Here is a 17,429-nt window from a genome sequence, read left to right as displayed (position 1 = left end):
CTGGCGGGAAGTGGTCTCACCCCAGCCTTAGAACCAGCTGTCTTTCTCTTTCCAGACAAAAGCTGACCTTCCAACGCCTTCCTGCTTTGTGCACTTTCACGCCTACAACTTGAACTGACCCAACACGCATTCTCGGAAAACTCAGTACGAGCACTTTTGGAACCACGAATTTGTCAGAACAAAATATGGCGGCCAGTGAGAAAATGCCATCCGACTGGAGTATCTGCCAGAGTGTGGAGCATGGTAACGGCCGAGACACCACCCTGTGGCCAGTGCCTTCCCGGTGTTCCGGCCGCGCCGGGGGCCTGGCAATGTAGGAATCCGCCCTGTAACTGACCAACTGGCACAGAAAACCAGAAAAGTCGCATTTCAGAAAGTCCCTTTAAAGTCCATTTAAAGGCAACGACCCTGATAGCCGGGACAAAGGTCCCAGAGAGAAGGGTGTGTGGAGGCCCAGCTCAGAGCAACCCTTCACCCGAGGTGTGTGGCTGGACACCGAGGGCAGTAGTTCTGATTCATGGCGCGGTGCTGCATGGAACACTCTGGAACACCATGCCCATCAAGAAGGAGAGTCTGGAAACACTCCTGGCTTTGGTCTGGGGCCGCTGATGGGCTGCCCCTCACTGAGAGTCACCCCGGAAGGGACCGGACAGGGAGGTCAGCTTCAAAACAGCTCGGCCTCCAGCAGGTGGGGTCTGCCCTCCCTGGACCAGCGGCTGGGTGAGAACACCCCTCGGTGGGAGACAGCCCTGCACAGAGCCTGCGGTTTCCACACTTGGGGTCTAGCCTCTGACTTCGCACAGGAGGTGANATCCTGCCGCCGTCAGGAGACACGGTACTGCCTACAGAGCATTTCAGCAGAGAACCGGATCTGACAAAAAGAGTAAAATGGAAGATCTATAAACTGCAAAATGTAACAGTGAAATTAAAGCCCCCAAAGTAGACTTGGCAGTAGAGACGTAGCTGGAACACGGTCAGCAGAACACGCCCACTGGACCGCAAGGACGGACAGACAGACGGACGGGAGCCACAGGGAGAGTCACAGCTCTTCCGTGTGGTGGAAACCCCAGCACCTAGGACAGAACGGGACGCGGCCAGATGTGAGCAGGTCGGGGCTGCCTTTCGGAAGCTCCTGGGAGACCCCTGAGACCCACACGAAAAGTGCACCCCACCCCGGCTGCCCCGGAAGGGCAGCCAGCCCAGCTGCACAGGCCGGGCGGGCGGGCGCCAGGACACAGCGGGACAGCACCATGGAGTAGTGACGTTACCGCCACCTGGGGGGTGTCCCCAGTGAAAATCCTCTTCAAAACTGAAGGCAAAATCAGGACTTTTTAGACCAAAGAAACTCCACAGTGGATTTCGCACCCCCTTAAAGAGAAGGCCAGAGGAGGGCTCCCCGCGTGGAGAAGCAGGGGCAGATGAAGGCAGGGCGGGAGTGAGCACATGGTGGCCATCTATAGTGACCTGTCGAAGCACACGACTCGGGAAACTGAGGCAAGCGGCCCGCTTTGCTCCTGTGAATGGGGGAGCGTGGGAAGGGGCTGACCCACATCCAGCTCTTGGGAGAGGCACGAAAAATGCCTCAAATCACGATGTTTTTGAAAATACTTCCCGTCCTACTCAAAGTCAACACGCCGGCGTGTCTGACACAGTTTACTTCTGGTCTCTCAGAATCCAGCCTGTGACTGCAGAGCGCCAGCTACCAAGGGCTCCGGTGGACAACGGCCTGGGCTTCGTTTTACCAAAGGTACTGTCTACGGCGGAATACACGCTGGCTCCCGCAAACGGCGTTCACCCGTGTGGTCAAGTGCGAGAGGTTTCCAGGGTCACCTGTGAGGACATCTCTGACTCCGGCTAAACCAGAAACATCTGTATTTCCTCATGAGAAGAAGAAAGTTTCATTGTGCCGTCATTAAGAAAAAGAGTGGCATAAGATAAAGAAGCAAAATAAAAAGACGACAGAGCAGGGGAGATGCACGGAGTCCATGTCCCGTGTCCCATAACTCGGTGTGTCTCCAGAGCCAGCAGCTGCCGCCCGGGGGTGTGGACACGCAATCCCAGGCACACCCCAGCTCCAGTGCTGGAGCCCCAGGAGCCTGGCCTGCCGGCAAGGTCCCTGCCATCCAGCCGACAGCAACATGCGGGAGGTCAGGAGAGCACAAGTCAGAGGTGGGGGGGTGCCCACAAGAGGGTACACAACAGGAGGGGCCTCGTGTGCCATGTACGCATTGTCTCACTGTATCAACATCTGTAATTCTACGCTATTTTTTCTGGAATTTCATTTAAAAATAAACAAGACTTGGGGCACCTGGGTAGCTCAGTCGGTTAAGCGTCTGACTTCAGCTCAGGTTCTTGTGGTTCATGAGTTCAAGCCCCACGTCGGGCTCTGTGCTGACAGCTCCGAGCCTGGAGCTGTTTTGGATTCTGTGTCTCCCTCTCTCCCTGCCCCTTCTCTGCTCGCTGTCTTGATCTCTCTTAAAAAATGAACAAACAAGGCTTTTACTTTTGAGACCACTTTTCGGAGGACACAGGCGGAGACTCGTGGTCTTATGGTGCCCTCAGCTGGGTGCCCGGGACCATGCTGTGCACGGACGTGTAGGTGGGGCACCCCCACTTGTGAGCCACGGAAAAGAGCAAGGCCACTGCTTACTTACTCTGAGGCTGTGAGAGGCTCCTCAAAACACCTAACACCTGAGGACAACTGGCATTTTCTGAACGGCTGTCCCTGCACGGCTGGAGAAGCCCCCCCACGGGCTGCCTCCTGGTGCAGTGATCCGAGTGTAGCCTCCCCTCAGCTCTGCCTCTTTGCGCCCAAACCCGCGACATCCATCTTGCTCTGGAGGAGGCAGCATGGCGAGGAGGCAGGAGGCGGCCCTGGGGGTGCACAGCCTGACTGCCAGGCCCGGGGAGGATGCCTACCGCCCCCGGGGCACACACTCACTGGGTCCTGGTCAGGTCAGATCCCTCCCACTCGTGAGCGTGGCCCGAGTGCCGTCAGCCTGTGGCGGAGAGCACAGCTGTCACAGCAGAGGACTCAGAGCCAAAGCCAGCAATGGTAGCACCAGCACACAGGCCTCGAGGGCCACCTGTCAGGTTCCTTTAGGTTTGTCCCTTGGAGGATATTTCTCGTGTTGCAATGGAAGTCACTGGAAAGATACAAAGTTGAGGCAGACTGTACGCTGCCTTGCTCAGGCTCAAAAACAGACTCACTGTGGGTCCCACGGCCTCTCCTGACAGACAGCAATCTGGTAAGTTCCCTCAGCATAACGCTGTGGCCACGACAGCTAAGGCATCATCAAAACAAAGACCCCCTGGGCCACAGACTGATCCTCATTCAAGGAACAGGAGACTGGAAGGAACTGCTAGACAGCTTCAAGAGGAGCCTGTCCAGGCCTTCGGGCGATCAGAGGCAGCGCACTCCCACCGCGGGGGGCCCAGCTCCCGCACACACAGCCGCACACACAGCCGGGTCCGGGCCCGCGAGCCTCTGAGGGTGCAGGAAGAGTCCCTCCGAACAGATGCAAGTTGTAATCTTCGCCGAGCGAGCACCCACCCCAGAGAAACGCAGCTGCAGAGGGAGGCATCACGTGAGAATTTCTTGTTTTAATGCTTTCTAAAAGCGGTTTTTTCCTTGTTTTGTTCAGTAGAGAAAAGGTGGAAAAGGAAATTCAGGAGGGGGCTGGCTTTCACTGTGTTTTAGGTCCTGAACAAAGAAATCAGGAAGCCCCGGTGGCAAACGTGCTCCCGGCAGAGTGAGCGCTGACGCGTGGGTGTGGCGGAGGGCACGGAGGCAAGAAGGGGTGAGCGTGACGGACGTGGGATCCCGGCGTGCCGAGGCCGCCCAGAGCCTCCCTGTCTCAGGCCCCTGCCGTTTCTGTCGGACTTGCTCCCAGTGACTGAGACACGCGACACTGGAGGTGTGAAGGCGTGGGCTGGAGGCGGGCGTATGTGGCGTTAGCTGACACCCCCATCGCCTCACACAGCTACTTCATGCGTGTGGGTGTGAGATCTGTGAGCCCCATGTACACAACACAGCATAAACTACAGACACCGTGCTGGACGTTACATCTCCACGACGCACTCCTCATACAACTGGACGTTTTGTGCCCTTGACCTACAGCGTGCCATCCCTCCACCCAGGGAACAACCACGCAGTATTTCTTCCCTGCAGGATTTTACTTTAGCACATGACAGGTGGCAGGACTTAATTCTTTTTAAATTCTGTCTAGTATTCCTTGTGTGCGCGGGTGAACGCACATCACACACACACGCACGCACGCACGCTCTGTCCAGGTGCCCGTCGGTGCACATGTAAGCTGCTTCCACGGCTCTGTGAGCGGGTGAGGGTCCAGGCGGCAGAATCTGTTTCACGGCTACAGACTCGCGCTGTCCCACGACTGTAACCAGACCCCGCCCTGCTGCTCCCCAGCGACAGGGAAAGGAGGTCACCAGAGCGGGACAAGGGAGGTGATGGAGAGGAGGCCAGGAAGAAGGGTCGTTTTGAGAAAACGCACAAAGATAGGTGAAAAATTCACTTCATAACTTAACAGCAAACTGGAGACAGAAGAAAGACTTGGTGAAACTGAAAACAGATCAACAAAAATATCCAAGTTGGGGGGGCGCCTGGCTGGGTCAGCTGGTGGAGCAATTGACTCTTGATCTTGGAGTTGGTAGTTTAAGCCCCATGTTGGGGGCAGAGATTTCTTAAAAGTACAACCTTTAGGGGCGCCTGGGTGGCTCAGGTGGTTGAGCGTCCAACTCCTGATTTTGGCTCAAGTCATGATCTCACGGTTCACGGGACTGAACCCCATGTAGAGCTCTGGTGATAGCGCAGAGCCTGCTTGGGATTCTCTTCCCCCCGTCTCTCCCCCATTCCTGCGTGTGTGCACTCTCTCTCTTTCAAAATAAATAAGCTTTAAAGAAATAATAAAATAAAATCTTTAAAATATCCAGACTGAATAATATAAAGAAAACAGGATGAAAAATGAACGGTCTCAGGGACATATGGTACAGGATTAAAGGGCCTAACATATGTTTAACAGCAGTTCCAATAGGAAAACAGTAATGACATAGCAGAAAAACAGTTGAAAAAATAATGGCTAAAAATCCCCAAATATGATGAAAAATACCACCTTACAGATCTACGCATTTCAGGAGACCTACGCAGGATAAACACAGGAAAACCTCACCCAGGAACATGATAGTGAAAGGGTTAAAGTCCAGATAAAGAAAAAAAATCTAAAAAAATGACTAGAGGAAAAAAAAACAAATTATGTATGGTGCATGAAGAAGTTTGGCTGACCTATCAGCAAAACAAATAAATGTCAGAAGACAAAGGAATATAAAGAAATTCCTTTTAAAAACCAGACCTGCTTACCCAGAATTCATTTTATAGCAAAAATATCCTTTGAAGCTGGGAGTGGAAGAGGATTTGGGGAAGACGGCTGAGCAGGACACCCCCAGAATCGGCCCCGTCCGGACACGAGTGCACCGGCCTGTCCAGCAGGCGGGAGGCAGGCAGCTGCACGTGTGTCTGGAGCAGCCTGGGGGGACCAGGGAGGGCAGTGAGGACCCTCTCCTCCGAGTGCAGAGGCCCTGCCCCCTCCAGCCCAGGCCACAGGAGATCTGAAGGGCCGGCACCCCTTTTCCCCACTTCATTTTTCCTTTTTCCCCTTTCAGGAGGAGGACGTGAGGGACTTGGACAAACGAGGCCACACGTGGGGAGGCGAGGCCGCGCCCGTGCAGGCCCAGGGAAAGGCTCGAAAGGACCAGAGAAGACCTCCAGCTCACGCCTCAGGTGGCTCCTGGGCACAGAGACAGCCCACAACAGCAAGAACAACAAAACCAAGAACAAGAAACATGAATAAACAGATGCGCCTCCCATGTTCACGGATTAGACGACTTAGCACCAGTAAGATACCAATGCTGCCCACGGGTCTACAAAGTTAGTGAAAACCCCAACGGTATATTTTGTAGAAACAGAAAAATCCACCCTAAGGGTCATGGAATCTCAGGGACCCAGAAGAGCCCCAAAAATTCCCAAAAAGAAAGAAAACTGGAACACACACACCTCTGATTTCACGACAGCACGGCACTGGCAGGAACGCAGACATACCGACATGGAACAGAATGGAGACCCCGGAAATAAACCCTCCCATGTGTGCTAAGACCATTTTCAACAAAGCTGTCAGGACCATCCAACGGGGGAAAGGACAGTCTTTGTGAGAAACAGTGCTGGAAAAGCCGCACGTCCACACGCAGAAGAATGACGCTGGACGCTTCCTTAGTCTCCCCACCCCCCCCAAAAACTAACTCAAAGTGAGTCAGGGACTTACTTAAATGTAAGAGGTCAAACAATAAAGCCCTTAGAAGAAAACAGCACGAATGCTTCACTACGTGGACTTGGCGATGATTTCTTGGATATGACACCAAACACATAAGCAACAGAGAAAAAACAAACTAATTCATGAAAATTAAGGACTTTTATGCATCAGAAGACACTACAAACAGTAAAAACAGCGACTCATGAAACGAGAGACCGTTATCTGCTGATCACGCGTCTGGAATGAGAGCTCCGGCTGCTGGGGCACAGCCAGCGCTGGTGACGGCGTGGAGAAGGGGGGGCTCCTGCACGCTGGCCTGACTGCTCACTGGCGCGGCCGCTGTCGGGAACGTGGGGTTCCGTGCGGCTGTGCACGCGCACTTGGGGCGCACACTCAAGAGTGCCGGAGCAGGGCTCGCAGCTGTCCGTGCACCTGCGTTAACAGCAGCGTCACCCACAGCAGCTATAACACGGAGGCAGCTCTCGTGTCCACCATGGATGGACGGCTGAGCAAATGTAATACACACACACACACAACCGAGCATTATTCAGCCTGAAGGAAGGAACTTCTGCAATATTCTACAATGTGGATGAACCCTGAGCACATTACACCACGTGAAATAAGCCAGCAACAAAAGACACACAGTGTGACTCAGATGCTCACATGAGGTCCCAGGAGTCGCCAGGTTCGCAGCACAGAGGGTGGGGTGCTTGGTGCCAGGGGCATTGGGGAAACAACGGGGAGTCATGAATTATGGGGAAGAGAGGTTTAGTCTTAGAAAATCCAAGTGTTCTGGGGACGCCCAGTGGTGATGGCTCAATTACACAAATAAGCTTAAACCACGGATGCGTTCCCTGCGAACAGGATGTGCGGCACCTGGGCGGCTCAGTTGGTTAAATGTCCAACTCCTGATTTTGCCTCAGGTCATGATCTCACGGTTCGTGGGTTAGAGCCCCGTGTTGGGCTCTGCAAGGACAGTAAGGAGCCTGCTTGGGATTCTTTCTCTCTCTCTCTCTCTCTCTCTCTCTCTCTCTCTCTCTGCCCCCCTCTTGCTCTGTCTCTCTAAAAAATAAACATTAAAAAAAGGTAACAGTACAAATAAAACAGAATGCCAAATATATTTAACCCAAGAGAACACAGTTAAGGAACAAAACAAGAACAAAAAACAAAAACAAATCATGATGGTGGTCTGACAACCAACCATACCAGTAATTTTTTTATTAAATGTAAATGGACTAAACATTCCAATTAAAACACAGAGTTCTCTGACTAGACAAAAAAAGCAAGACTATAAGAGATGTACTCTGAATATAAACAGAGGTTGAATGTAAAAAGGTAGGAAGAAGGACACAGCACAGAGACAACAGCACTGGAAAGCAGGTGTGGTTCTGCTACTGTCAGACTTCAAGGCACAGCACTACAAGTTATCAAGAGGAACATTTCATAAGCATGAAGTATATCATCATAGGTATGCATTTAATACCAGAGCTTCAAAGTCGTGAAGCAAAGGAATAGAACTAAAGCAAGGAATAGGACTAGCTTCAATTGTTGTTGGAAATTTTAACACCTGCCAGGAATCAGACAGAACCAGACTCCCTCTAGCAGTGTAAGTTCAGCAGTACACTGGAAACCTGAATGACGTCATCAAGCGACCTGACCTAACCGGCACTGTGAGTCCATGACACCCAACAACTGTCAGTTCTTACGCATTGGGAGTACGCATGAAATATTCACCAAGTTATAGCACATGCCGTGGCGTAAAGTGACTCTGAGAACATGTTCTCTGGGCTTTATGGAGTCGAATTAGGAGCCATTAGCAATAGAGTACACAGAAAGCCCTTAAATATTCGGAAAGTAAGTAGCATAACTTCCAAATAACCCAGTTCAGAAAAAAAAGTCCCCAGAGAAGATATTTTGAGCTAGGAGGCAGTAAGAACACACTCTACTAATACCTGCAAGGGCAGATGAAGCAGGGCTCAGAGGAAAATCCACAGTGTCCAGTGTCACAAACTAGAAATGGGCTAAGTATCAGTGATGCAGGTTTCCCATTTAGGAAATCAAAAAACAGGGGCGCCTGGGTGGCTTAGTCGGTTAAGCGTCCGACTTTCGCTTAGGTCATGATCTCGCGGTTCGTGGGTTCGGGCCCCGCGTCGGGCTCTGTGCTGACTGCCAGCTCAGAGCCTGGAGCCTGTTTCAGTCTGTGACTCCCTCTCTCTCTGACCCTCCCCTGCTCACACTGTCTCTCTCTCCTGGAAATAAATAAAACATTAAAAAAAAAATTTAAAAAAAAAGAAAAGAAATCAAAAAACAGGAGGAAATTAAACTCAGGATGATTAGAATAAAAGAAATAATATGAAGCAAAACTTCTCCAATTTATAGATTTTAGCAATACAAAAATCCAGCAATAATCGAAAATGATAAATCATTACAATCAGGTGGGGTTTAACTGAAGGATGCAAAGTTGGTTCAACATCTGTTCTTATAACTAATCACATAAAGAGAATAAAGCAGGGGGCGCCTGGGTGGGTCAGCTGGTTGCATGTCTGACTTTGGCTCAGGTCATGATCTTGTAGCTCATGAGTTCGAGCCACATCGGGCTCTGTGCTGACAGCACGGAGCCTGGAGCCTGCTTTGGATTCTGTGTCTCCCTCTCTCTCTGCCCCTCCCCATTCATGCTCTGTCCCTCTCTCTCTCAAAAAATAAATAAATAAATAAATAATAAAATAAAAAATAAAACATTAAAAAACAATTTAAAAAAAGAGAGAATAAAGGAAAGGAGCTCCTGGGTGGCTCAGCTGGTTGAGCGTCCAACTCTTGATTTCAACTCAGGTCATGATCTTGCGGTTTGTGGGAATTAGCCCAATGTTGGGCTCTGTGCTGGCAATGCAGAGCCTGCTTGGGATTCTTGCTCCCCCTTTCTCTGCCCCTCCCCTGTTCACCGTCTCTCTCTGAAAAAGAAACAAGCTTAAAAAAAAAAAAGAGAGAGGGGCGCCCGGGTGGCTTAGTCGGTTGAGTGTCCGACTTTCGCTTAGGTCATGATCTCGCGGTTCGTGGGTTCGAGCCCCGCGTCGGGCTCTGTGCTGACTGCCGGCTCAGAGCCTGGAGCCTGTTTCAGTCTGTGACTCCCTCTCTCTCTGACCCTCCTCTGCTCACGCTGTCTCTCTCTCTCTCCTAGAAATAAATAAAAACATTAAAAAATAAAAAAAAAATAAAATAAAAAAATAAATAAAAAAAGAGAGAGAATAAAGGAAAACACCCACAATCATTGTAAGGGAACAACAGGTATCAATACGGGAAAAAAGTATAAGCACCTTGACTTCTACCTGATACCATACAAAGATGTCAATTCCTAAAATCATAAACCTTAAAGTAAAAGTGAAAACCATAAATATTCTTGGCGAAAACGCAGGTTAGAAATCTCTGCTGGCAAAAGAACTTACGAAAGGGCACAAAAAGCACAGACTATGAAAGAAAAAACTGGTATGAGAATGTGAAAGGTAAGAGACTTTGTTAATGAAATGAAAAGGCAAGTCATCAGCTGGGCGCCATCCCTGCGTCTCCCTGCAGCACTTGCATGCGGAGGGCACAGCCTTGACAGCTGAGCGGGGAGACGGTGGCCCGCGGGCGAGAGGGGCACCGGGTGGGCTCCTGCTTCACAGGATGAGCAACGGGCACAGGAGGCAAGGCCGCCGGGTCCCTGGCAGCGAATTTATGCAAGGGCCAGCGTGGTGGAGGGCGCGGGCCCACGGTGCGGCCCCTCTGACGCCAGTGAGCCCAGCCTCGCCACCGGCCACTGCTGCCCAGCCTGAGGCTGTCACCCCGCAGGCAGGACCACGTGACCAGGCACGGAGGGGCACAGGTGCCGAGACGGCCCAGAATCAGCGTCCGTCAACAGAGAGCAGATGGAGCCGTGATGGGCGCGCCCCGGGGGTGGGGGGCACGGCTCCGCATCAAAACCACCCAGAGTCCCTCCACGAGCAATAGCAGGAACGAATCTCAAAAATGTTTCCATGAATGAAAGGAGTAAATCCTGTACAGCTCCATTTGTAAGGGGTCCTAGAAGATGCGCACCTGGTCTGTGGTGACAGAAATCTGGCCCTGGTTGGGGGCCAGGGGCCGGGGGCTGGGCTATTCTGCTCTTGACTGGATACCTCAGGTGTATGCACTGATTCTATGTAAACTATACTTCAAGAGAGTTGCTGTTTTTTAAGTTAAAAAAAAAATTCTAGTAATCTCCAATATTTAAGACACTGAGGACGGGCCGGTGGAAAGGCCGGGCGCCTGGACAGGGCGGGGGTGCAGGCCCTTCGGGCTGGGGCCGGGACAGCCAGGCTTCACCTGCACACAAGTCCAGGTGCACTGAGGAGCTGCAGGGGAAGTTTTAAGTCACGCTGTACTGCTTCCAGAAAAGAATACACAATACATATTTTCTGATCTGTTAATTAAGAAACACCAAAACCAATCCAGAGAGGGGAGCCTGGGAAATTGAACCACGTATAACTGAGAAAGTTGAGTAAGAAGAGGAAGTGATGCAGACAGGAAAGGGTACTGGCAACAAGAAACTGACGAGGAGCTTAATTCCAAATTATGTTGGATCGGTGTGCAGGGGTCAGGGGGCCGGGGCAGGGCCTCCCAAGAGGAGGGACCAAGCAGGCGGGGATGGAACACTGATCAGCCTCACTGGCTGTCAGAGCAGCCTGGACACAGGAGTCAGCACCTCAGGGTGCGGTGAGCATTAACGGGTGGAGTTTCTGGAAGGGAGGTCTCTGATCCTGTCAAATGGGGACAGGGGCCTGGATCTGCTGGGTGTCAGGCCACTGCGTGGGGTCCTGAGTGACCAAGCATAGGCGGCAGATAACAGAGAAGGGTGAGGACGGGGTCAGGCTTCAACAGCAGACAGGCAGGGACCTGTCCTGACACCTGCCACTCCCAGGGGCTGTGGAAGCCAGGTGTTCCGCCACCAGCTGCTGGGAGGATGCACACATGCTTCCAGTCCTGCCCCTCCCCTCTTCCAGCCTCAAGTGTGAGCTTCTCACTTCCAGGTTCTGTCCATATCGACCCAGCAGGGAGGCCAACCCAGGCACCTGCCCAGCCTTCGGTCAGCCGGGTCACTGCGGAGCTGAGCCCTCCTCTGGCCCTGCGCCCACAGGCTTCACCTCATCTCCACCTCCTTTTACAGACAGGAGCCAAAGTTTGGGGCGCCTGGGGGTCTCCGTCAATTAATTGCCTGACTTCGGCTCAGGTCATGATCTCACAGTTTGTGGGTTCGAGCCCCGCATTGTGCTCTGTGCTAACAGCTCGGAGCCTGAAGCTGCTTCAGATTCTGTGTCTGCCTCTCTCTGCCCCTCCCCTGCTTTTACTCATTCTCTAAAAAATTAAGATTAAAAAAATAAAAAATACAGCCCAAAGTTCTCCAGCAAAAATAAACAAGCCCTCCTCACACCCTGATAAAATAAGTAACCTTAGGCAAGTATGAGCAAGAAAAAGAGAAAACGCAAAAGAAAGAGAAAGAGCAGAAGCTCAGAGACGGAGAGCGCAGTACGCGTCACTTCCTCCTCAAACTGAGCCTACAAGAAAGGGCCCCTTTCCTGGGAACTGTGAGGTGAGGCTGCAAATGTAGCAACAAGGGGGAGGGCCAGGCAAGCAGAGAGNTGCTGTCTCGAGGGCATCCCAGAGCAGGCATTGCCATGGGGCTCCCTCCTGGTCAGGGAACAGAAACCGCTAAGAAGCTCCCAGCTCACTCCATGAAAACCTGTTACCCAAACAGACAATAATTTCTGAAAATCACAGCACGTAGGAGCTATCCTCAAAAAGCAGATGTGCCTCAACGCTTAGACGTTATTATTCTGACTCACTGTGTCAACAGCGTCAATTAGAAAAAACACAGAATCCTCCCAAAAAAGACTGCAAAAGCATTTGATGAAGCTCAAAACCCACTTCTGAACATAATTTTTACTGCAGTGAAAATACAGTAGAAACAGGACGTCCTTACCTGACAAGGCTGCCTGCCACGAGGTAGCCCACAGCGAGTGCCTCTGGGGTGGGTGGGTGCCTCGGGGGTGGGCGCCAACACGCGTTCACCCCGTCAGGGCTGTGCCCGAGAACCAGGTGTCAGACGTGACAAACACGTCCCTGTCCAGCAGCAGTGCACGGACACCGGAGCCCTCCCCGCCACCACCAGCCCTCAGAAGGTGAGGCCGTGCCGGAGGCAGAGCCACGAACATCCAATACCTACATAACTGAAATTATAAAGAAAGAAATTTGGCGCCCCGGCAACAGCCCAAACTAGACCTGAAACCGTGGTGACATGGCACCGCCGCTGCTGCCGACCAGGCGGCCACGACTCCCCAGGTCAATGCGCGTGTTCACGCAATCCTGCCGTGCATGGGCCCGCCCGGACAGAGCACGGGACGCCTCATCCAGGAGAGGAAGTGCTGAAGAATTAAGCAAGGAAATTTAGAGGGAAGAGTATCGGGAGCCCAAGTTCTGAGACACTTTTAATCACTGTCGGTGAAGAGGAGATAGGAGACGCTTCCTGTCCCATCCATGGGGACGGGCGCAGGACAGGACATTGCAGGTCTGTGGGGCGCTGGTCACCCGGGTGTCTGTACACAGCATGATGGGCAAACAAATCTGGGACGGATGAAGCTCTGAGTGTGAAAATGAGCTACGAGCATGTGGGAGAAGGAAGGATGTGGGGGAATTTTGACCACCTGAGCAGAAGCACCTACCCCGAGGCCATGGAGGGAAAGACCCCCCCAGAGGGACCAATGGGAAAGCTCACAGCCGGTAGGCGGAGCGAGCCACAAACCAAACTAACACATGCCACCAAATGGGCACTGTGTCTCATGAGCAGCAGACAGGGGGTATAAGCCACGCACACAGAAAGCTCCTGTAAATGTCAGCGCACACAACACAGGCGAGGACCGTGAACATCGAGCGGGAGAGCAAGAGACGTGGGGACGCCCCCTGTACCCGAGTTCAATGTAAACACAACCGAGATCCCGTCTTCTGTCCGTCAGACTTGCAGACGGGCACTGCCAGGCCACGCTGGTGGCAACACAGTGGTCAAGAAGACAACACAAACGTAGGGGGCTTGTGCCAGGAAACCAGCAAAACCGAGGGGCCTCCTCCCTGCCCGCAGCCAGGGACCGGGTGACTAAACGGTGGCACACCCCCCACCTCGGCATGAGAAAGCATGGGCAGACAGGCTCCGAGGTCAAGCGGAAAGGTAGGCTCCGAGCCAAGGGGTGGGCTGTGACCCCACTACAAGCGCATGGCGGTCGCGAGCCCCCAAGGGGAGCTGCAGGGTGGACTCACCTGCTCCACGTGGGGCTCCTTGGCGAAGGACATCCTCGCGACGGAGTGGGACGTGATGCACAGCTCGTGCCCATTCACCTCGCCCTCCTCCACCTCCACGATGCCTGTGGGGCCGCCAGTCCTCAGCGTTCTGCCTGTGGCTTCCCGAGCTGCTGCCCCCACCACCGGCTTTTGCACCCAATGCTTCAACAGGTCTGAACTTTGAAGCCATCGAGGAAACAACCTGTCCCCCCGGCTAGCACGGAGCCTCCCAGGCATCGAGCGGGAGAGACTCACAAGTCCTCTTATAGCCGGGGCGGGTTGGGGGGGGGGTGTCTGTGGAGGGTCACTCTCTCTGGGGGTGCCCTGACCCTGGCCCTGCCCCCGGCCCCATGAAAAAGGCCACGAGGCGCCCCACCCCTGGCTATTCGCTGCCGCCCGACTTCCAGCTCACCACTGCCTTGGGCAGGCCCACCCCAGGATGGGCTGGTTCTGACTGTCCGCCTGCTTCCAAGAAGTGAGCCTCGCCTGAGCCAGTGAGCAAGGCTAAAGGTCAAGCAGGTGTATTCTGAGTAATTTCTAATTAATCAACTGGCTGACTATCTTCAGGTGACCTGGCACTGGGGGCGGCGTGGACTTCCAGACAGAGAACTTGGGGCTACATGGTGGGCCTTATTCTCTCCATGGAGACCTGGCCCTGCAGGGGACACCTGTGTGTGTACGGCTCCGGGGAAAGGGGACGAGCCCCGCCGAGCCTGACCGAAGGCCTGACGCTTCTCGCCCCCCGCAAACGTGTCCTCCAGCATGAACAAACCCAGAGGTCACTCAGAGAGCAGGAGGCAGATGCCTCCCCTTTGCTGGCAGAAGGGCAGGGCTGGGCTGGGGCGGGCCACCCAGGGATGGTACCTGTGTTCTGGGCGCTGACGAAGGCCACCTTGTTGGTGTCGGGCTTGAGGCGGATGAAGCCACACTCCCTGTGCATGGGCTTGTGTGTGTCCGGGTGGAAGGCGTTGAACCTAGCGGGAAGGAAGGGTGAAGGCCCAGGTAGCGGACACCCCAAGACAGTGCCAGGCTGTGGCACACGCTCGTCTCACTGTATGCAGGCCCCCCCAAATATAAAGTAACACAGCTTCTTGTTCACATGGAAAATGCAGACACGTAAAAGACACAGCCCAAGAGACACGTGTGTGGCCCCGGCTGCCAAGGACGTCAGGACTTTCTACCTCCGACCTGGAGGCGGCTCCTCTGGGTGTCCCTCCCCTCCACCCCCTTCCTCATTCTTGTCCGCACCCCCAACTTCCCAGATGCCACAACCGATCGTGACCTTGAAGGAAGGAACTCGGGTCTCTGTGGTTCAGGCACTGGGCTCCCGTAAGGCCCCTCCGTGCTTCTCAGGCCCCTGCAGCCGCGAGCTCGGTCAAATCCCGCCCTCACTGAAGGCTCTGCCCCCCGGGAGCCAGTATCTTGCTCAGGGGTCCTGTCGGTCCCTACACAGGACACAGCAGACAGGACGCGGCCGCAGGACCTCAGAGGCCTTGTGCCCTGCTGTTACAGTAAGAAGCTGAGACCCACAGTGCAAACTGCTTCTCTGAGACCTCAGACAGCTCAGGGGGAATTCCAGGACAGTCACGTTCGTCATTTTATTCTCAGGGACACGGGGATGGCTGGGCTCCACACAAAGGGCTGCGGCAGGGCACAGGGAATTTAACCGAGCGCAGACACCACTGACTGTGTGTTTGCATTAACAGCCCGGGGCTACGTGGTCAGCCTCGCATCTTCAAAAAACATGAGAGCCAGAAAGCACCGTTTTCACCCACTGTGTGACCAGATTCAGGGCAGGAAGAGGGTGCATCTCTAAAACTCAACTAAGTTCCTTTGCGTCTCCCCACCTGGCTCCCGCCAGGCTTTCCTGAGCCCAGACCTGCTCTCGCACAGTCAGGGGTGCACTTACGAGAAGTTCAGCACAGGCTGGCCTACGTGGGAGATGTACACCTCCTCCAGGTACTGGAAGGGCTGCAGCGTCGGGAAGGTCCCGGCTCCTGGCGGGTCTGACAGCCAGGTGCCCAACATCCAGGACAACGGCTCCACCACCGGGTTCATCGTGGGGGGCTCTGGGGACCGAGGGAAGACGTGGTCAGCGGGCTCTGCATCCACTGGACTCCTTGAAAGCGTGCTTGCTGAGCCTTGTGTGGAGGTGCGCACTCGGTAAAGGAGCACGCCCTCCTACTGACAGCGGACCCGGCGCCTCCACAAAAAGGCACCAGCCGGCTGTGGAACCGGGGAGAAAAAGGCCCAACAGTTAGCAAATGTCATCTTGCTAGACGGCAGTGCCTACATGGGAGATACAGCAAGAGGGCTGGAGGTGGGCGGGAGCGAGGCCAAGTCCAAGGACGACGGGACCCAAGGAGGAGGGCCGCGCTGTGCTAGGCTTGCAGCAAGAATCGGGAAAAGCTGTGGGTGGAAAAGGGCGGGTCGCANGCCGGGGGTGGGGGTGCGGGGGTGTGAAAACCTGCTCCTTCCCCCAGCCCACCGGCTCCTCCTGGCCTCTCCAGATGGCCTGTGGACAGCTGCCAAGTGAGGATGCCCATAAAACTCTCATAATCAGACAAGAGAAAAGTGAAGTCAGGATTTTAGCTACACCCTATGGTGGGGATAAGGAATAAAAGCTTCACAATCAAGGGACACAGCAGACAAACACCCTGCCAGTGGGGACACCCGTGTCCCACCGAGGGAAGACAGCGGTCCACCAAGAAATGAGACAAGGATGCTGAAGGTATCATGCAAGAGGTGACAGGCCAGAAAGGGGGCGGGGCTGTGCGGCATTTGCGCTGGAAACTTCGAGGGCTGAGGATGGCTCCCCGAGATGCGTGCAGAGGCCATGGTAGGAGTGGGCCTGTGGCTGCTCACGGACAGGGAGGCCTCCCCAAGGCCGGCCGGGCCAGGGCAGCTGCACCAGATCCTGGAGGACCCTGGAGAGGTCTGAGCGGGAGACGCGGGGACAACACGCGCTTGGTGACAGAAGAGGGTGGCCTGGGCCCCGTGTCGCTGGCACAAGTGGTGGGAAGGNGAGAGCCAGCTGCAGGTGCTGATGGCTGGGATGTGGGGCCAGAGGGCAGCGCCCAAGGTTCAAGGTGTCAATGAGAGAGAAGGGGAGAGCGAGCTCGGACGGTTTGGGCCTGCGGTTTTCAAACAGCGAAATCACTGTTTTTCAGCCAGCCAGCCACAGCTTCTGAGATGCTCTCTGTCTGGGACCCTGCGCCGCATTCAGGGCAGCACCTGGAGCCGCTGTCCCGGCTCAGACAGGGCGGCCTGGTCTGTTCTGAGTGAAAGCAGCTGGCGCTTTCCGGCCTGGGTGGTGAGTGCGGCCCTTCCCCTGGGCCCAGCCCGCCACCTAGGGTCAGACCTGTGGGGGGGACCCGCTCCTGTGCACCCGCCCAGCAGACCCTCCCCCCTGCAGACACCTGGGTCCTGCCCCCCTGGGGAGACTGGAGGGCAGGAGCCCCGCCTCATCAAATCTGCTCTTCAGGGTAACCCAGGAGAAAGGGGTCCTACACCCTGGGATGAGGGGGAGAGAGACAGACAGAGACAGGGAAGTAGACAAATAGAGACAGAGCTGGGTTATGCTCTTTCTTGCCTCAAAATCTCTCTGGGGCTCTCTCTGAGGAAACAGGGTGGGGTGAGTGAGCATTATCACCTCTTCCAGAAAAGAATAAAAAATGACAAGAGATAATTAAAAACCATTTTCCCTGGCCTTGGCTTTCAGAGAAGGCAGGGCACAGATACAACCCACAGCCACCAAAATGCACA

General features: G+C 54.2%; 1 protein-coding gene across 2 annotated transcripts in view; it reads right to left on the bottom strand.

Moving 5' to 3' along the window:
* The window catches only part of THAP4 (THAP domain containing 4), a 38,415-nt gene that overhangs the window by 1,450 nt on the left and 19,536 nt on the right, over positions 1-17,429 (bottom strand). For both annotated transcript variants that reach the window (XM_077757214.1, XM_077757222.1), the window contains exons 2-4: positions 15,574-15,733; positions 14,529-14,638; positions 13,644-13,747 (exon numbers count right to left, since the gene is read on the bottom strand). In XM_077757214.1, the coding sequence (XP_077613340.1) occupies positions 13,644-13,747; positions 14,529-14,638; positions 15,574-15,733 (374 nt within the window). The remainder of the gene's footprint in view (positions 1-13,643; positions 13,748-14,528; positions 14,639-15,573; positions 15,734-17,429) is intronic.

The sequence above is a fragment of the Crocuta crocuta genome, unplaced genomic scaffold (genome assembly GCF_008692635.1).
Source record: "Crocuta crocuta isolate KB4526 unplaced genomic scaffold, BGI_CrCroc_1.0 scaffold290, whole genome shotgun sequence".
NCBI lineage: Eukaryota > Metazoa > Chordata > Mammalia > Carnivora > Hyaenidae > Crocuta > Crocuta crocuta.
This window is presented reverse-complemented; position numbering and strand designations above follow the sequence as displayed.